This window comes from Hydractinia symbiolongicarpus, chromosome 2, assembly GCF_029227915.1.
Source record: "Hydractinia symbiolongicarpus strain clone_291-10 chromosome 2, HSymV2.1, whole genome shotgun sequence".
NCBI lineage: Eukaryota > Metazoa > Cnidaria > Hydrozoa > Anthoathecata > Hydractiniidae > Hydractinia > Hydractinia symbiolongicarpus.
This window is the reverse complement of record NC_079876.1, coordinates 29,865,156-29,880,235: the sequence shown is the minus strand read 5'-3', so window position 1 is coordinate 29,880,235 and position 15,080 is coordinate 29,865,156. Positions and strand designations below refer to the sequence as shown.

General features: G+C 35.2%; 3 protein-coding genes across 3 annotated transcripts; 2 read left to right on the top strand and 1 right to left on the bottom strand.

Annotated features, from left to right (window-relative positions):
- The first annotated feature begins 2,351 nt into the window (after positions 1-2,351).
- LOC130627642 (uncharacterized) lies at positions 2,352-3,454 on the top strand. Its single transcript, XM_057441397.1, has one exon. The coding sequence runs from the start codon at positions 2,364-2,366 to the stop codon at positions 3,411-3,413; it is 1,050 nt and encodes a 349-aa protein (XP_057297380.1). The 5' UTR covers positions 2,352-2,363; the 3' UTR covers positions 3,414-3,454.
- A 230-nt stretch (positions 3,455-3,684) lies between these two features.
- On the top strand, positions 3,685-4,822 carry LOC130630092 (uncharacterized). Its single transcript, XM_057443489.1, has 2 exons — positions 3,685-3,964; positions 4,075-4,822. The coding sequence occupies exons 1-2, from the start codon at positions 3,685-3,687 to the stop codon at positions 4,500-4,502; spliced, it is 708 nt and encodes a 235-aa protein (XP_057299472.1). The 3' UTR covers positions 4,503-4,822.
- On the bottom strand, positions 4,802-5,960 carry LOC130630090 (uncharacterized). The gene is made up of 3 exons (XM_057443488.1): positions 5,019-5,960; positions 4,921-4,928; positions 4,802-4,817 (listed from the first exon to the last, which is right to left on the bottom strand). Exons 1-3 carry the CDS (start codon positions 5,958-5,960, stop codon positions 4,802-4,804), a joined length of 966 nt encoding a protein of 321 aa, XP_057299471.1.
- Between the last annotated feature and the right edge of the window lie 9,120 nt (positions 5,961-15,080).

The following is a 15,080-nucleotide window of genomic DNA, read 5'->3' as shown; positions in this document are numbered from 1 at the left end:
AGTTGACCGTCAATAGAGGTTCTACTGTATTTCCGATACCACTAACATCATACCTTACTCGTACAAATTTTTGTCGTGAATTGAAAAAATTGACACTCTCCTCATTTACATTTTTAACGGATTCACTTCTTTAGCTGATGTAGACTGATTTGTGTTGGGAGTTCTTTTTTAAAAAAAGGTTACAGAAAGAAGATTTAACACCGTTTTAAATACTGCTGCGAATGATTACAAAGCACTCACTTTTTTGTCTACAACGGGGATGATAAGTGGACGAAAAAGGTGAAATGTGTAATTTTTTTTATCAAATCTGCTACTAAGAGCAGCGCTGGTAGGAGACAAAAAAACCTTCCAAGTAGTTATTGATTGGTGATTATGGTTTAAAATAACGTCTGTCTGCGGGTAAATATTAATTCGTGTAGCAATTAGAAGAAAAAAGTTCAGAAACTTCTATATCTGTGTGGCGTAGTGAAAAAGTGTTATTTGTTGTAAGTGTTATTTGTCATGCTTTCTTAGTTGACTGTCTTTTTTTACACACAATTTTGTAAAGTAAGTAAAACAGTTTTAATTCACTTTCTTTTTACTTGACATCTTGTTTGCTCTGTGCCAATTTCTTACTAACACCATGCAGAACAAAAAGCTGACCAATGAACTAACGCTTACTCGACGATTAGCTGTCAAGTAAGCGCTAGCGGCTTTGGCATAGGCAACAAACCCTAGGGACGAGGATGCTGTTCACTGTGTCTTCAACATTAGATTAGCCAGAAGGCCCAGCACATTTTTTCTTACCACTGGAAAATCGAAATAGTTGGCGCGAAAAGTACGCAGGGTCTCAAACAATTTTTTCTGCGGTGAGAATACTGACCGCGCTTTTTAATTAGTTAATTCTATTGTTCTTTGCTCTGCGTGGTCACATCGGGAAATCCTTTGTTTTACTCCCCAAACAAATATAATTAATTCCTAAATTATTTAGGAGAGTAAGATGTAACCACGCCGACTGTGTGCTTATTGGTTGACTTTAATTTGGGTTTTGCTATAAGGTAAATTTGAAATTAGGCGGTTTACTCTGACATTTGGCTTGTTACCAATACTAAACTCGGCGTGACTTCGATTATTATTTTTAACGGTGATAATACCTTTTTTTTGCAATGTTATGCATCGTCTGGTTTTTGTCTTTAACATTTTCGGTATAAATCGTCTGGTTTTATGATTTTTGCTGTTTCCTTGTGCAAATGCTTCGTAACTATCCGGTGTTTGTATATTGAAAGCTTTCAATATAAAGTTCCCAAGAAACAAAAGGCTTATCTGATATAATTACCACGACTAAACGCTGATTGTCTGTTTAAAATCAGAGCAGACAAAAGATCAACAAGGTACAAACAAGAAATTCTATTCACGAACAATTACTTTTGTATGCTAAATCTGCTCCTTTTTACGTACGTAAGCTATATTCCAAAATAGTTGCACGAAGTATAGCTTTAAATTTTTTGGCAGTAAAATAAACTACACGGCTGCTTTAGAATATTCACAAGTATGTACACAGTGAATGGGCAAGGGGTAAAAGTTGTTAAATAATACTGGTATTTACTTAGTATTAAGAAGTTAAATAAATTTATTGTTGTTGCTGTCTAGACTTTATGTGTTGTATTGTTATAGCTGTGCTTTATCCAAAAAGTTTAAAACTCTTTGTAAAAAAGGAATGATTTACAGACGAGGTGAGGTTTTTAATTAAGCTATCGATAAATGTGAATAACTGTTCTGTTCGTCCATCATCTCGATGTTTGAGTAAGTTCTTAAAATCCAGACGTACCGTTTCAGTAATTCCTTGTTAAATAAGTTTAAACTAAAAAAAAACATTCACGAAAAAGTAGGAACTGTTTCTACTTTTCAGCGAACCGAATATTTCGATGCAAAATCAAAACAAACAAAACTGCGCATGCTCAGATACAATTCGCCGTCAAATTCGCTGTTCAATTCGTTTTGTGAAAATCCCCCTTTAAGCTGAGAAGAAATAATGTGGTCTCCATTCTGCATTCGTTCATGACTACTAAATAAAATGTATTATATTAGAAAGCTTATATATTTACTCTTCCTCAATCCCTCCACAAACGTCAAGATCAAAAAATTTTATCTTTTAAGCACGAGTTTTTATTGTATTAAGTATTTCTATAAAATCCAAGCAAACACACACTTTTCTACAATAAAAAGAAAAATAGGAATGACTGATAACTAATAATGTATAGATACAACTAGACATACCCTTTTAAAAACAAACATGTTGACATTTTATGTTGAAACTAAAAGTTATACACACAATGTACACAAAAACGAAACAAACAATAATCTTAATAATAGTGGCGTTGTACATGATTGTTTTTATTATGCTGCTACAACACGCCATAACCGATCACAAAGTACAAAACATCGGTGCAACTATCAAAGAAAATCACAAACTACTACCAAATGATTTATCTATAGAAAGAATCTGTCGGAAAATTTACGGCAAAATAGCCATCGTGTCGGCTGTAACTGCTGGTAACTACGTCAGAGATACCGTCAATAGTGCAGTACAATCAGTCAGGTGTTACGCTAAGTTAAAACGTTATGATTTGCTTCTAATCCAAGAAGAAAAGGATGGTACTTATACAGGGTTGAATGGGTGGACGATTCCCAAACAATGTCTTCAAAAAGATGTCAGCCTAGCAAAGAAACGACGTTTTGTTGCTCAGTTACTTTATTATTACGATTATATTGTTCATTTGGACGCAGATACTGGTGTTGTGAACGCTCGGCATTGTTTTGAAGAGTACATCACACCTGGAATTGATGTATTTCTTTTAGAAAGGATCCACTCGGGTGAAATACAATCTGGAAATTATATAGTGAAAAATTCCACATACGCTCGCAATTTCTTGATGGATTCCTATAGGCGCATGGTTGATCCAAAAAAGGTCGAAAACGCCGAGTTAGTATTCGAGTTTCATTCTCGTGTTGTTAATAAAGCAGGTATAATCAAATGCCAGCAAAATTATACATATTATAACTATGTCAGATGCGTTAAGAGGACCATGAATGGACAAATGGTGTTTGAAAACTTTAAAGTGTACAGAAGAGCTGACGGGTTTGTTAGAGATGCGTGGGCAAGTAATTTTTTTTGGTCTGAAAAAGACTTCTTATTGCATGCAATAAAATATAAGGACGATGTTTTGTTTACAAAAACAATATCATCTGTAGATTGCTCCAATAGCACTTGGTTGCCAGTAAAAACATCATTGTTTGCTAATCTAAATCTTATGAAAAGTATATGGAAAATTTTTGATAAAGGTGTACCAAACTACAAATTTGGAATTGAACATGCCGACATAGCAGATTGTTGGCCGTATTGTCCAGAAAACATAACACAACCCTTACGTTGAAGAATGGTTGAAATATCACATGATGTTATGAAAATGTAGTTCTGCTGCTGTTTATGGAAATGCTAGATATAAATAATGCATTGTTGTATTATTAGGTTTTTTGTTCTTAGTAGCCTTGAAATATTGCGGCACGGCTGCTGAGTAAAAGTTCATGATAAGTGTTGATTTTTAAAGACCAGGCTGACTGGCTTGGTCGTCTGCTCCATAAAAAAGTCCCACTATAAATCAAATTTGTTTACGTCTTTGTGTGTTAAATTTTTATCAAAGCCAAATGAATGAAGAGAATCAATCAAGTGAAGTAGAAGATGAAGATCAAAATAACATCAAAGAATCTGTGGAGGCACAAAGCAAAAAAGTTGTAAATGAAGGGTTGAAACCTTTTAAAGCAGCCAGGCAGGAGTATGATGATGAAGCTGTAGTTTTTAAATATGATGTGGAAGTTTTTATCATCGAGATTGAAAGCTATCCACGCTATCTACGTCTGCTCGATCTCATCATGATCAAGACAAGAACCTCTTGGGAAGAATTATCCAAAAAGTTTAAAAATCCAGGTAAGATAAAACTTTGTCTGAAAGTATAAAGATTTTAACTTATTTTTATACAGCTAGCTACTTCTGTGGTGCTTGTATATATTTTAGCTAATACGTCTTCTCTTATTTAGTTGAATTCATGAAAATTCAGTGGAAAGATCTGCGGGAAAACCTAAAGAGGTGCTTGGTGAAGCGGTCTAAAATGATGAAATGTGGTGCAGCGTTCCACACTTTGCCAAACTGTAAATATTTTCCGCAACTACAGTTTCTTCAAGAAAAAGTAATGAACAAGAAAACGTGTAGTAATGTTATGGGCTCACCACCACCAGTCGAATTATTTCCAAAACCAGAAACAGTTTCAGACTTTTCTGCTGCAGCAGAGTCTCCCGCAAGTACCCCAAGTCGACCTTATGCAAAACGCTCTAGTTCTGAATGCAGTTCGAGCAGCAGCAAAAGTAATTCAAGCAGCAGCAAAAAAATTAAAGAACAGGAAGCTGCTCAAATGGACATGCATGTCCTCCAAAAAAAAATATCTCTAGCGAAAAAGTTGTCAATGTAGAGGAGGATGAAGACATGCACTTTTGCAAGAGCCTTGTAGGTACACTTCGGAAATTCGATTCGTAAAAAATAAGACAGCTAAACTCAGAATACAACAACTGCTTTTTGAACTTGAGTTTGGAGGGAGCGTATAGAGGAAACTTTAATAAAAAAGGGTTGTATTTTTACATATATTTAGTGTATATATTTTTAGATACTTTTTCAGTGTAAATATTTTAAGTATAAATAATTTACCAATATTAGGACCAACAATGAGTATGTTTATTATTTTTTTTATTGACAATATATTTCGGATAAACATTATCCATCATCAGGTCTAAAAGCAAATAAATAATGTTAAAAACAGTTAAAAACAAGTATAAAATTATTCAACATATCATACATAAACTACACCTCACACTACAACACATCAAATTTACAAGAAAATCTAAAAACAAAACGAGTTTAGAAGAGAGTAAGGTAATTAAATTTTTATTACCAATGCTCTGCTTCTATATTCGTCTTTTGTATTTAAAACCGGTTTGATGTAATTGATCATTAACGCCTCAAGAGTCATTAAATGATAAACGTTCCGTGTTGATGAACATAAAATTGATACATTTTCCATTGTTAAAAGATTATTGCAATCGTCGAAATGCTTTTCCACCGGACCAGTTCTTTTATGTTCCTTAAGTCGTTTGATTAAATGTCGGCTCGTCTGTCCGACATAGCACGAGTTGCATCGTGGACATTCTATTTTGTATACCAAACAACTTTTGAAACATTTTTCAATTACAGGTTTCAATGGAGGCAGAGAACTTTTTAACTTTTTCAATGTGAAAATAATTTTACACGGAATATCCAACTTTCTCATAGAAGTTTCAAATTTCTCCGAAACTCGCCCACGATATTGAATGAAAATCATCTTCTCTTCAGACTCTTCTTTCTCGTTTTTTTCATCAGGATTCTCGTTATCATTATTTTCCATAATCTTAGATATCGTACTTTTAATTATCGGGTCATAGAAAGCTTTCGGATATTGATTTTTCTCAAGAACAGTTTTACCTTTTTCTAGACTTTGGTGAAAATTCGACCATGTGCTACACGCTCGATGTATTCGATGAACTAGGCCGGATACGACTGACCGTTTATATTTCCGTGGTGCCAGTGAATGAAAGTTCATCGTCAGGCCTGTATTGGTAGCTTTCGTGTACCATGTCGATGATAAATTGTTATTTGAACGAATAATTAACATATCCAGAAAAGGTATAGACGTATTCTTCCCTTCTTTTTCAATGGTAAATTTGAGTGACGGATGCAGGTCGTTAATTTGTAGAAGTTTTTCGTCAATTCTATTACGTTCTATGTTTCTCAAAACATCATCCATATACCTTGAATACAGTACAGCATCGTCTTTGAGGATAGAGTCAAACTTGCTTAGCCAACCATTAGCGAGAAGTAGAGCTGGTGGGCTGCCCATAGCTAAGCCATCGATTTGCTTGTAATAACCATCGTGTGATAATAAAACTACGTCACGACTGCACAAAGAGACTAAGGTTTTAAAGCTGTACTGTATTCAAGGTATATGGATGATGTTTTGAGAAACATAGAACGTAATAGAATTGACGAAAAACTTCTACAAATTAACGACCTGCATCCGTCACTCAAATTTACCATTGAAAAAGAAGGGAAGAATACGTCTATACCTTTTCTGGATATGTTAATTATTCGTTCAAATAACAATTTATCATCGACATGGTACACGAAAGCTACCAATACAGGCCTGACGATGAACTTTTATTCACTGGCACCACGGAAATATAAACGGTCAGTCGTATCCGGCCTAGTTCATCGAATACATCGAGCGTGTAGCACATGGTCGAATTTTCACCAAAGTCTAGAAAAAGGTAAAACTGTTCTTGAGAAAAATCAATATCCGAAAGCTTTCTATGACCCGATAATTAAAAGTACGATATCTAAGATTATGGAAAATAATGATAACGAGAATCCTGATGAAGAAAACGAGAAAGAAGAGTCTAAAGAGAAGATGATTTTCATTCAATATCGTGGGCGAGTTTCGGAGAAATTTGAAACTTCTATAAGAAAGTTGAATATTCCGTGTAAAATTATTTTCACATTGAAAAAGTTGAAAAGTTCTCTGCCTCCATTGAAACCTGTAATTGAAAAATGTTTTAAAAGTTGTTTGGTATACAAAATAGAATGTCCACGATGCAACTCGTGCTATGTCGGACAGACGAGCCGACATTTAATCAAACGACTTAAGGAACATAAAAGAACTGGTCCGGTGGAAAAGCATTTCGACGATTGCAATAATCTTTTAACAATGGAAAATGTATCAATTTTATGTTCATCAACACGGAACGTTTATCATTTAATGACTCTTGAGGCGTTAATGATCAATTACATCAAACTGGTTTTAAATACAAAAGACGAATATAGAAGCAGAGCATTGGTAATAAAAATTTAATTACCTTACTCTCTTCTAAACTCGTTTTGTTTTTAGATTTTCTTGTAAATTTGATGTGTTGTAGTGTGAGGTGTAGTTTATGTATGATATGTTGAATAATTTTATACTTGTTTTTAACTGTTTTTAACATTATTTATTTGCTTTTAGACCTGATGATGGATAATGTTTATCCGAAATATATTGTCAATAATAAAAATAATAAACATACTCATTGTTGGTCCTAATATTGGTATTTTATCGTGAAGCCACAATGTTTTTATATAAATATTTTATACATCAAACGGATCTATTGTTCTATTGACACAATCCCACTGCCAACTAACAGCACCACTTTGAGAGTTAAATCGTCTCGTACGGTTTTGGCTGTTTTGTTATATTTGTTCGAACCTTGAACCCCAATATCGAGTAGGCCTGTGTAACCAACTATGTCAGATCACCATTCGCCATGTAAGCAAAAGTCTACACTCTCCTGGTCAGTGCATCCTGGTGGGCAATAACTACTGTCTCTGTGCATTCTTTGGCTAACCATTAAAAAATTGTGCAAACCAACAACAGCTTTTGTTATAGAGTTTACAGTATCAACTTGAGCAATAATCGGCCTGCAAAAAATTCTAAACCTTGCTGCTGCAATACCGAAAGAGTTTTCAATGACACGTCTTGCTCTTGTTAACCTGTAGTTAAAGATTCTTCTTTTCTGACATGCATCCAAGCGAGCAAATAGTTTTAACATAAATGGTTTCATCATGAATGCATCGTCTGCTTAGTTCCCGCGTTTTGGATTTGACCAGGTGGTATATTTATTTGATTATTATTAATTGCAAAGCCTAACTTGCTATTTTTGTAAACACCGCTATCACTTTGTCGGCCAGCATCTCCTATGTCGAGCAACGTAAACTCATAATTGGCATTACATACGGCCATCAATACTATACTATGTGTTTTCTTTATAGTTGAAATAGTCTGAACCACTACAGGGGCCTGCATCACCACATGCTTGCCGTCAATAGCTCCCAAACAATGAGGAAAATTCCACTTTGTTTCAAAAGCATCAGCCACTTTTCGCCAGCTGTCTTCAGTGCTTGTCACTTTTGGAAAATTCCTTTCATTCAGTTCATACCATATAACTTCACATGTTTCCCCGAGAATGCGACTCACTGTGGGTCGGCTAACTCTGTAGCTACTAGGAATTGTTGTTTGTGCAATGTACACAAAGTAATTAGATAAAGTTGAAGATCAAAATAGCAAAAATGTTGAAAAAGTGAAGAACATTATTTTTATTATTTTACACTGCTGAACTTGGTAACAAAATTGCGAGTTTTGGAAAAAAGTTGTCCGCGCATTTTCTGTAATAAAAAAAAGTGTATAGGCCTGAAAAAACAACAACTTTTTTGCAGAAGGCAATTGATTTGAAGGCAATCTTTAGTGGGTGTTATCTTATGATGCACGAGGTGACTTGTGGAAAAAATTAATCGAAAGGAAGTAATCGTGTATTACCGCCTTTAGATATTCACTTGAGTCCTAATAACCTCGAAGTTACGGTTAGTTTAAATTATTATATAACGGTTTTGCTTCGTGAAACTTTACTTCTTATTGCCTATGAGAGACACAATAAAACATCGATTTTTCAATGTTAGTATTTGTATTGAGTTGAAATCACTTCACGCAAAGCCATACTTACAACATAAAGTAACACTGTACACTATCGACATAAAGTCTTTTTTTTATTGCATGTTTTGTTGTCTCATAATACACACTTTTTTGTAGAACAAATAACAACAAATGCAAGAAAATGTAAGAAATGCAAATGCAAGAACAAGAAGAAGAAGAACAACAACATAAGCAGCAATAACAACAACAATAACAACAACAGTAACCACTGCCATGGCAACAACAACAACCACAACAACCACAGCAGAGGGAAGCAGCAGGCGCAGATTTAGACTAGGTCAACCCTGTCACGCGACCTAGTAAATAAATGCCGAGGATCAAATCTGTCTAATTTACCCGGAATCTGAAAATCGAAATTCCGCCTTGTTTTCGCTACTTTTCGTTACTGACTATCTCATAACGCGAATTGGATCAACCTACGTTTACCTGACCTGTGTTAGCCAGTCTTGGCCCGTGAGGCTTGTACCGTTGACTAAGGGTCAACCTGTGTGAGCCTGACCTATTTTTAGTCAGAAATTCTAAGTCACTTAGTTTTAGATTATCCCGTGAAGCTTTCACCGTGGAGTAGAATCAACCTATGTAGGCCTGACGTATTTTTAGTCAGACAGTCTTGAACAAACTTGTCAAAATAGTTTCTATGTGTTAATAAGGCTCGCAGGCTTGCTTCATGATGCTACTTCTATCAGATAAAACGATATTCGTCACAGGGTTTTTTTATATTTTCTGCAGAAAAGTTGTCAAAGCGTGACAAAAGTTTATTGTTCCTTGCACCAAACAGTCAGGGTGAACTGATAATTAGTCTGTAACAGAATATATAATTAGCCAAACATGTTTATCTTTTTTGTTTCAATTTGTCAATTTGAAATTTCAACTTTTTGGATTTGTGAAACGAAACATTGACAAATTATTTTCTTCAAAATAAAAAATTGCAACTTATCAGACTCTCTAAAAAGAAATTCAAATTCGAGAATTTGGATAGTAAACGAGCCAGCTTAAATAAATTTATATACATATATTTTTATATATAATAACTTGTGCAAAGATGTTAAAGAGATAATAATTGTATTCATGTTTCTCATTTTTAAAGCGTACTTTCTTTTTTAAATCAGCGGTTATCAAACCATGCACCATCAATATTTTTAAAAAATCGTTAACAAGAGAGTAAATTTTGAAGGCTTAAAAGCTGAAATATTCAAATGCTAATATGTATTTATTGCTGAATTAACTGAATCATAATTCATTAAAATTGAACTTGTTCAAAAGTTGATTTATTTGAATCGTCATGTTCATATATATAACAAGATTTGTATCCTGGAATTTCCAGAATTTCTGGATCAGTATTGAAAGTATCCAGTTAAAGTTTTTACAATTATTTTCTTAGTAGGCTACCTACTATAAAAATTTGCTAGATCCGTACCTCAGAAGTATGGAGGAACGAGGAAAGATACCTTGTGTATAGCAACGTCCGAAGGGTAGAATTTTTCTTACTGTTCCTTACCATTAACATAGTTAATATCGAAATTTTCATCAATTTAGAATCCGAGAAAAGCCGTCAAGAGAATGGTTAATTTTTATACTCTATGTCAGTCACTCATCCACCAACTGCATGCTTTATTTAAAGTATGCAACTTTCAAACCTCAGAAACCGTTGCATACTAGTATTTGAAGAAACTTGCCACATTAAATAAAGATTGTGCTTGAGAAAACAGTCGCGTATGAAAAATTAAAGGGCAGAAATTTAGGATAGTAGAAAACAAAATTAAGTTGTTCTAAAGTTTGTAGTGATTTTGGCGATCTTTTATAGCTATATGTAGAATTTAGCATAAAAATACACATAATTTTGAAAGTTGTGTCGTTTAATGCATTGCTTGCAAAATAGTCGTTTCAACTTTTTACGTTGTTAAAAAGACAATTGCAGGTTGGTTTGGTTTACGATTTCCTGGCAGGTTCGTTACGTCTCAAAACTAATTCCGTAACCAAACAATATTTTTTTAACTTTCGTTCCAAGATAGTGATTCTCATAAGATTAATGGTTATGTATCACAGGGCATCTCAACAGTTTCACACAAAATTAAATTTTATAATGAGCTACATTTGGTTCATTTAAAAAAATAAATGGTTCTCTTTATACAAGACACCATTAAAATAGTAACTTTCACTGTTTCTATTATTTCGTAAAAACATCTTGATGCATTCAATAAGGAAAAAAAGAATATTATGCATTATTTCTTCTTTGTGGACAAAATGATGGCCAGCCGGTCTATGTGAAAGAGCGACAAAGGAGGAGGGTAAACCGAGGAGAACAACCAAATCCACCACCGCAGCCAGCAGCACAACTAGAAGCACAACCACCGTCACCACTTTAGGAGGCAGAACCATCAGCTGCAGCGGTAGCACTAGCAGCTGCAGCAACAGCACAAACAGCACCACAAGCTGCACAGGAGCCAGCAATACCAGCAGCACCACCAACTACACCAGCAGCACAACTAGCCGTCAAGTAGCACTACCAGCAGCACCACCTAAATGGTCTTGCTAGTTTTACTAAACCAACTACGCTTTTCATGCGGCTTTTCATTTATAATACAGAGCTCCTGTTATATGATTGAAGTTTAATTTATGTATTTTATCAATGCTTTTATCAATTTAATCAATGCTTTTATCAATTTTATCAATGCTATAGACATCAGCCTATGTGACTAAACGGTTATAAATAAAATCTATAAAGTATTTTATAGTACTTACCATTTATTATCTAGGATCTATGACTCTCACACTTTTGTTGACATAGACATAAGGTTATAAGAATTTTAGACCAACTATAATCAATCAAAACATTTAATTCAGCGGGATCAGAAGGTAATTAACAACTTAGCGACAAAATACGAAACAGCGCATTTTACGCAGACTAAAAATGTTTTGTAAATTCATGCGAGGTTTAGTACAAAGTGGAAAAATCGCTTTCCTTATAGCTTTTTTCATTCAGTTTTCAACTTAATAAAAACCTTTTACCCTCAAATTTTCTGGATTAAACAGGCTGAGGGCCTTACTTCATTACTTTTACGGCGTTACGGACGAAAGTCCATTTTAATGTCTTAGCACGTCGGCTCAAACGCACGCGCTCTTTAATATTGCACAACATTTAAGATTCCTTTTTACAGTGGAGATTTTTGTCGCTTTGACATGTGACCGCGCAGAATATTTTGTGACTTGTGATTAAAGTGGAATTTCGCATTTACGGACGAAAGCAAAACAAAAAACGTTGCGTCGTGACTTACAGAAAATCGCAGCCACAACCCATTTTTTTATTTTGGCGAATTAATTTAATTTCGTGGAAGATAGTTTTCTAAATTGCCAGCTTTAATGTTATTTTGCAAAATTTGCACGCAAGATAAAAGTTACGTGAATGGAAATTACATTAGAAAGTAAAAGCACTTCTTGGAACACGTACAGGAAAAAAAAGTATCCACAAAGGGTTATTAGGGACAATAAAGTAATTCTTGAAACATCATCCAAAAGCATTTGAACATCTTGTATATGTAATGCATGACACTTCTTTTGCGAAAGAAGAAATCGGTTTACACTGATATTGTAAATACTGGTTTTGCTTTACGCTAAAAATTTTTCGGCACGATTCGATGGTTAAGTTTAAATGAATTGCTTTTTTTCACTTAAGCAATAGGCAGGACTTTCAACGCAGGGATCAGACCAGGGCACGCTTACATTTTGTTTGTATCTCATCTTCTTCCTTCTCATCTTCTTTACCTTCTTCTTTCATTTCTTACTTCCGTCTTTGCATTTCTCACCTCCCCAAACACCTTCGTTCACTTCTTCGTCCACTTCTCCATCCTTCCTGTCTTCCTCTTCCTCCCTAATTTTTGTGTCGTCAAATCATCGTGCTATATCATTGACGGTGGAGACCCACCGTCTGTGTCGTTGTCGTCCTTGTCCTCGTCTACGTTGTATCAGTCATCTGACCGTCCACAATCACGTCCTTCTTTACGACACCATCCACATTCCCCTCATTACTCCCCCTTACACCGTCTGTGTCGTTGTCGTCCTTGTCCTCGTCTACGTTGCATCAGTCATCTGACCGTCTACAATCACGTCCTTCTTTACGACACCATCCACATTCCCCTCATTACTCCCCCTTACACCGTCTGTGTCGTTGTCGTCCTTGTCCTCGTCTACATTGTATCAGTCATCTGACCGTCCACAATCACGTCTTTTTACGACACCATCTATATTCCTCACATTACTCCCCCTTACGGCCACCCAGAATTCATCCACAGCATTCCACCCCATCGATTCTCGAAATTCTTATCCGTCCACTTTCATTTCGAACCCTTTAATGGTTGTGGTTGTGGCCTTGATGGCGGTCGTGCGGCATTGATATTGATACAGCTATTGAATGGGATTCAATAGCTGTATCAATATCAATGCCGCACGACCGCCATCAAGGCCACAACCACAACCATCTAGTCCACAACAACCACCATCAAGGTTACCACCATCTCAACCATTACCAAGGCTACAACCATCACCATCACCACCACCAAGAAGGCCATAACCACTATCAACATCATCAAGGCCAACATTACCACAACCACAACCTAATCCTCCCACCACCTCAACCACTAACAAGGCCACCAACACCTCCACTGCAAAGGCCACCACCACAACCATTACAGCCAACTTTTCAAACACCACCAACCTCTTCACGTCATTTACGTTTTTCATTTGTTGTTGTTCTTCGCCGTTCCACACTCACGCACCTTGCACCCCGTCCACCCCCATACCATTGTCCCATTATTATTCCTCAAAATCGATTGCGTCCTCCAAGTCGCATTCCCTGCAATAATTCTTGGTCGGTTGGCCAAGCATTAAGGAACCTGCGTGAACGGGTCAATTGATTTTGGAGGCGTTAAATTCATTTATAAATTAGAATAATGGTGGTTTAAATTAAGTGCCTTTAGACGTTTTACTAATACCTTGCACTTTGTTCTTATGTTTGAGAAAGTATGCATCCTTACATAAAGTTTTACATTGTAGTACAAATACTTAGCTTTGTTAGGAGTTTGTAGTAAGGAATTCATACACATCAGCTACACAGGTTCATGCACCCAGATCTTTAACATCTGTAGTTATAAGCAACTATTGAACTCACTTTTGTTCTGCTGTCCTGTACAGACCGACTGCTGGCACACCAAAATATGTCAGAGTTTTATGACATGACATTGATTATAAATTGCGTTTACAGTATAACTAATTGCTGTTTATGACGTATGGTACCACAAAGAAAAGCTTTACCTATTGTTTTTGTTACATTTTCATATTTTATCATAACAGTTTTGGTAACTTAGTTTTGAAAAAACCACTTAGTTTTTGACATACATGTCAAACTACCTTTGATTTTAGCGAAAAAAGTAAAAGTAAATTCTTATAGCTACAAAGCGATCAGAGTTCCTGTTTTATAGAAACATAGGAAAAAAAGAGGTAGCCAGCGGTTTTTCTTGTGAGTTGGTTACAAAAAAATATAAAGTAAAATTGGTAATGTTTTTAAAACGCATCGTTCCTTTGATACGAAGAAATTGATACTCGTGCAAAAAGCACAAAGGTAGTTAGACAAAAATTAATTTTTGAAACATCTTCCAACCGATACTGAAAATACTGATATAACTTTATAGAAAAGAAGTTTCGACACGATTCCGATGTTTGAGTCTACATAAATTTCTTTTTTTAACTTAGGCAATAGAGCAAAACACTCCACACAGAAAACCGATCAGGCTATTACTTGAAACTCATCCTAAAAATGTCTATGAAATCCTTATAATCGGGAAAATTTAATAACTCTACTTCGGATTATCTTTAGAGCTTGAAACCTACAACACAACTTTGTTTTATCAAGTAGAATCCTTCTGTATATTTTGCCGCCCACGTGATTAATCCAATTTTTGTTTTTTTCGAATTTTATCCGAAAATCAATAAAAACGGGCATTTTCGGGCCATTTGTTGGAATTTTTTTAGACGAACTATGTAAAAAGCAGAACACAAGTTACATAACTTTTTTTTGGCTTTAAGAAATTTCAAACAGAATGTCAAAATTCGCTCTAGAACTAAAGTAATTGAATTTTAACGAGTTAGTGGTATTTTGGACAAATTTTAATCTTTTGGAGATGTCACAGAAAAGCGCTGACATAAGCAAAGAGTGCTCAATTTGATTTAATTCACAGCCTATGAAAGTTTTTGAGAGAGGGCGAAATCTACTGTCATCCTTGCCTTTTTCTACGTTTTCCCGTTCACTATTACGTCCACTACTACGGCACCATTTATAATATTACTTAGTTTAAAACGTCCTTCCACGAAGCTGTAAGATTAATAAACTTTAATTATGATTAAGATGTAATTAATTATATACAAAATTTGATCAAAAAACATCTTTTAATG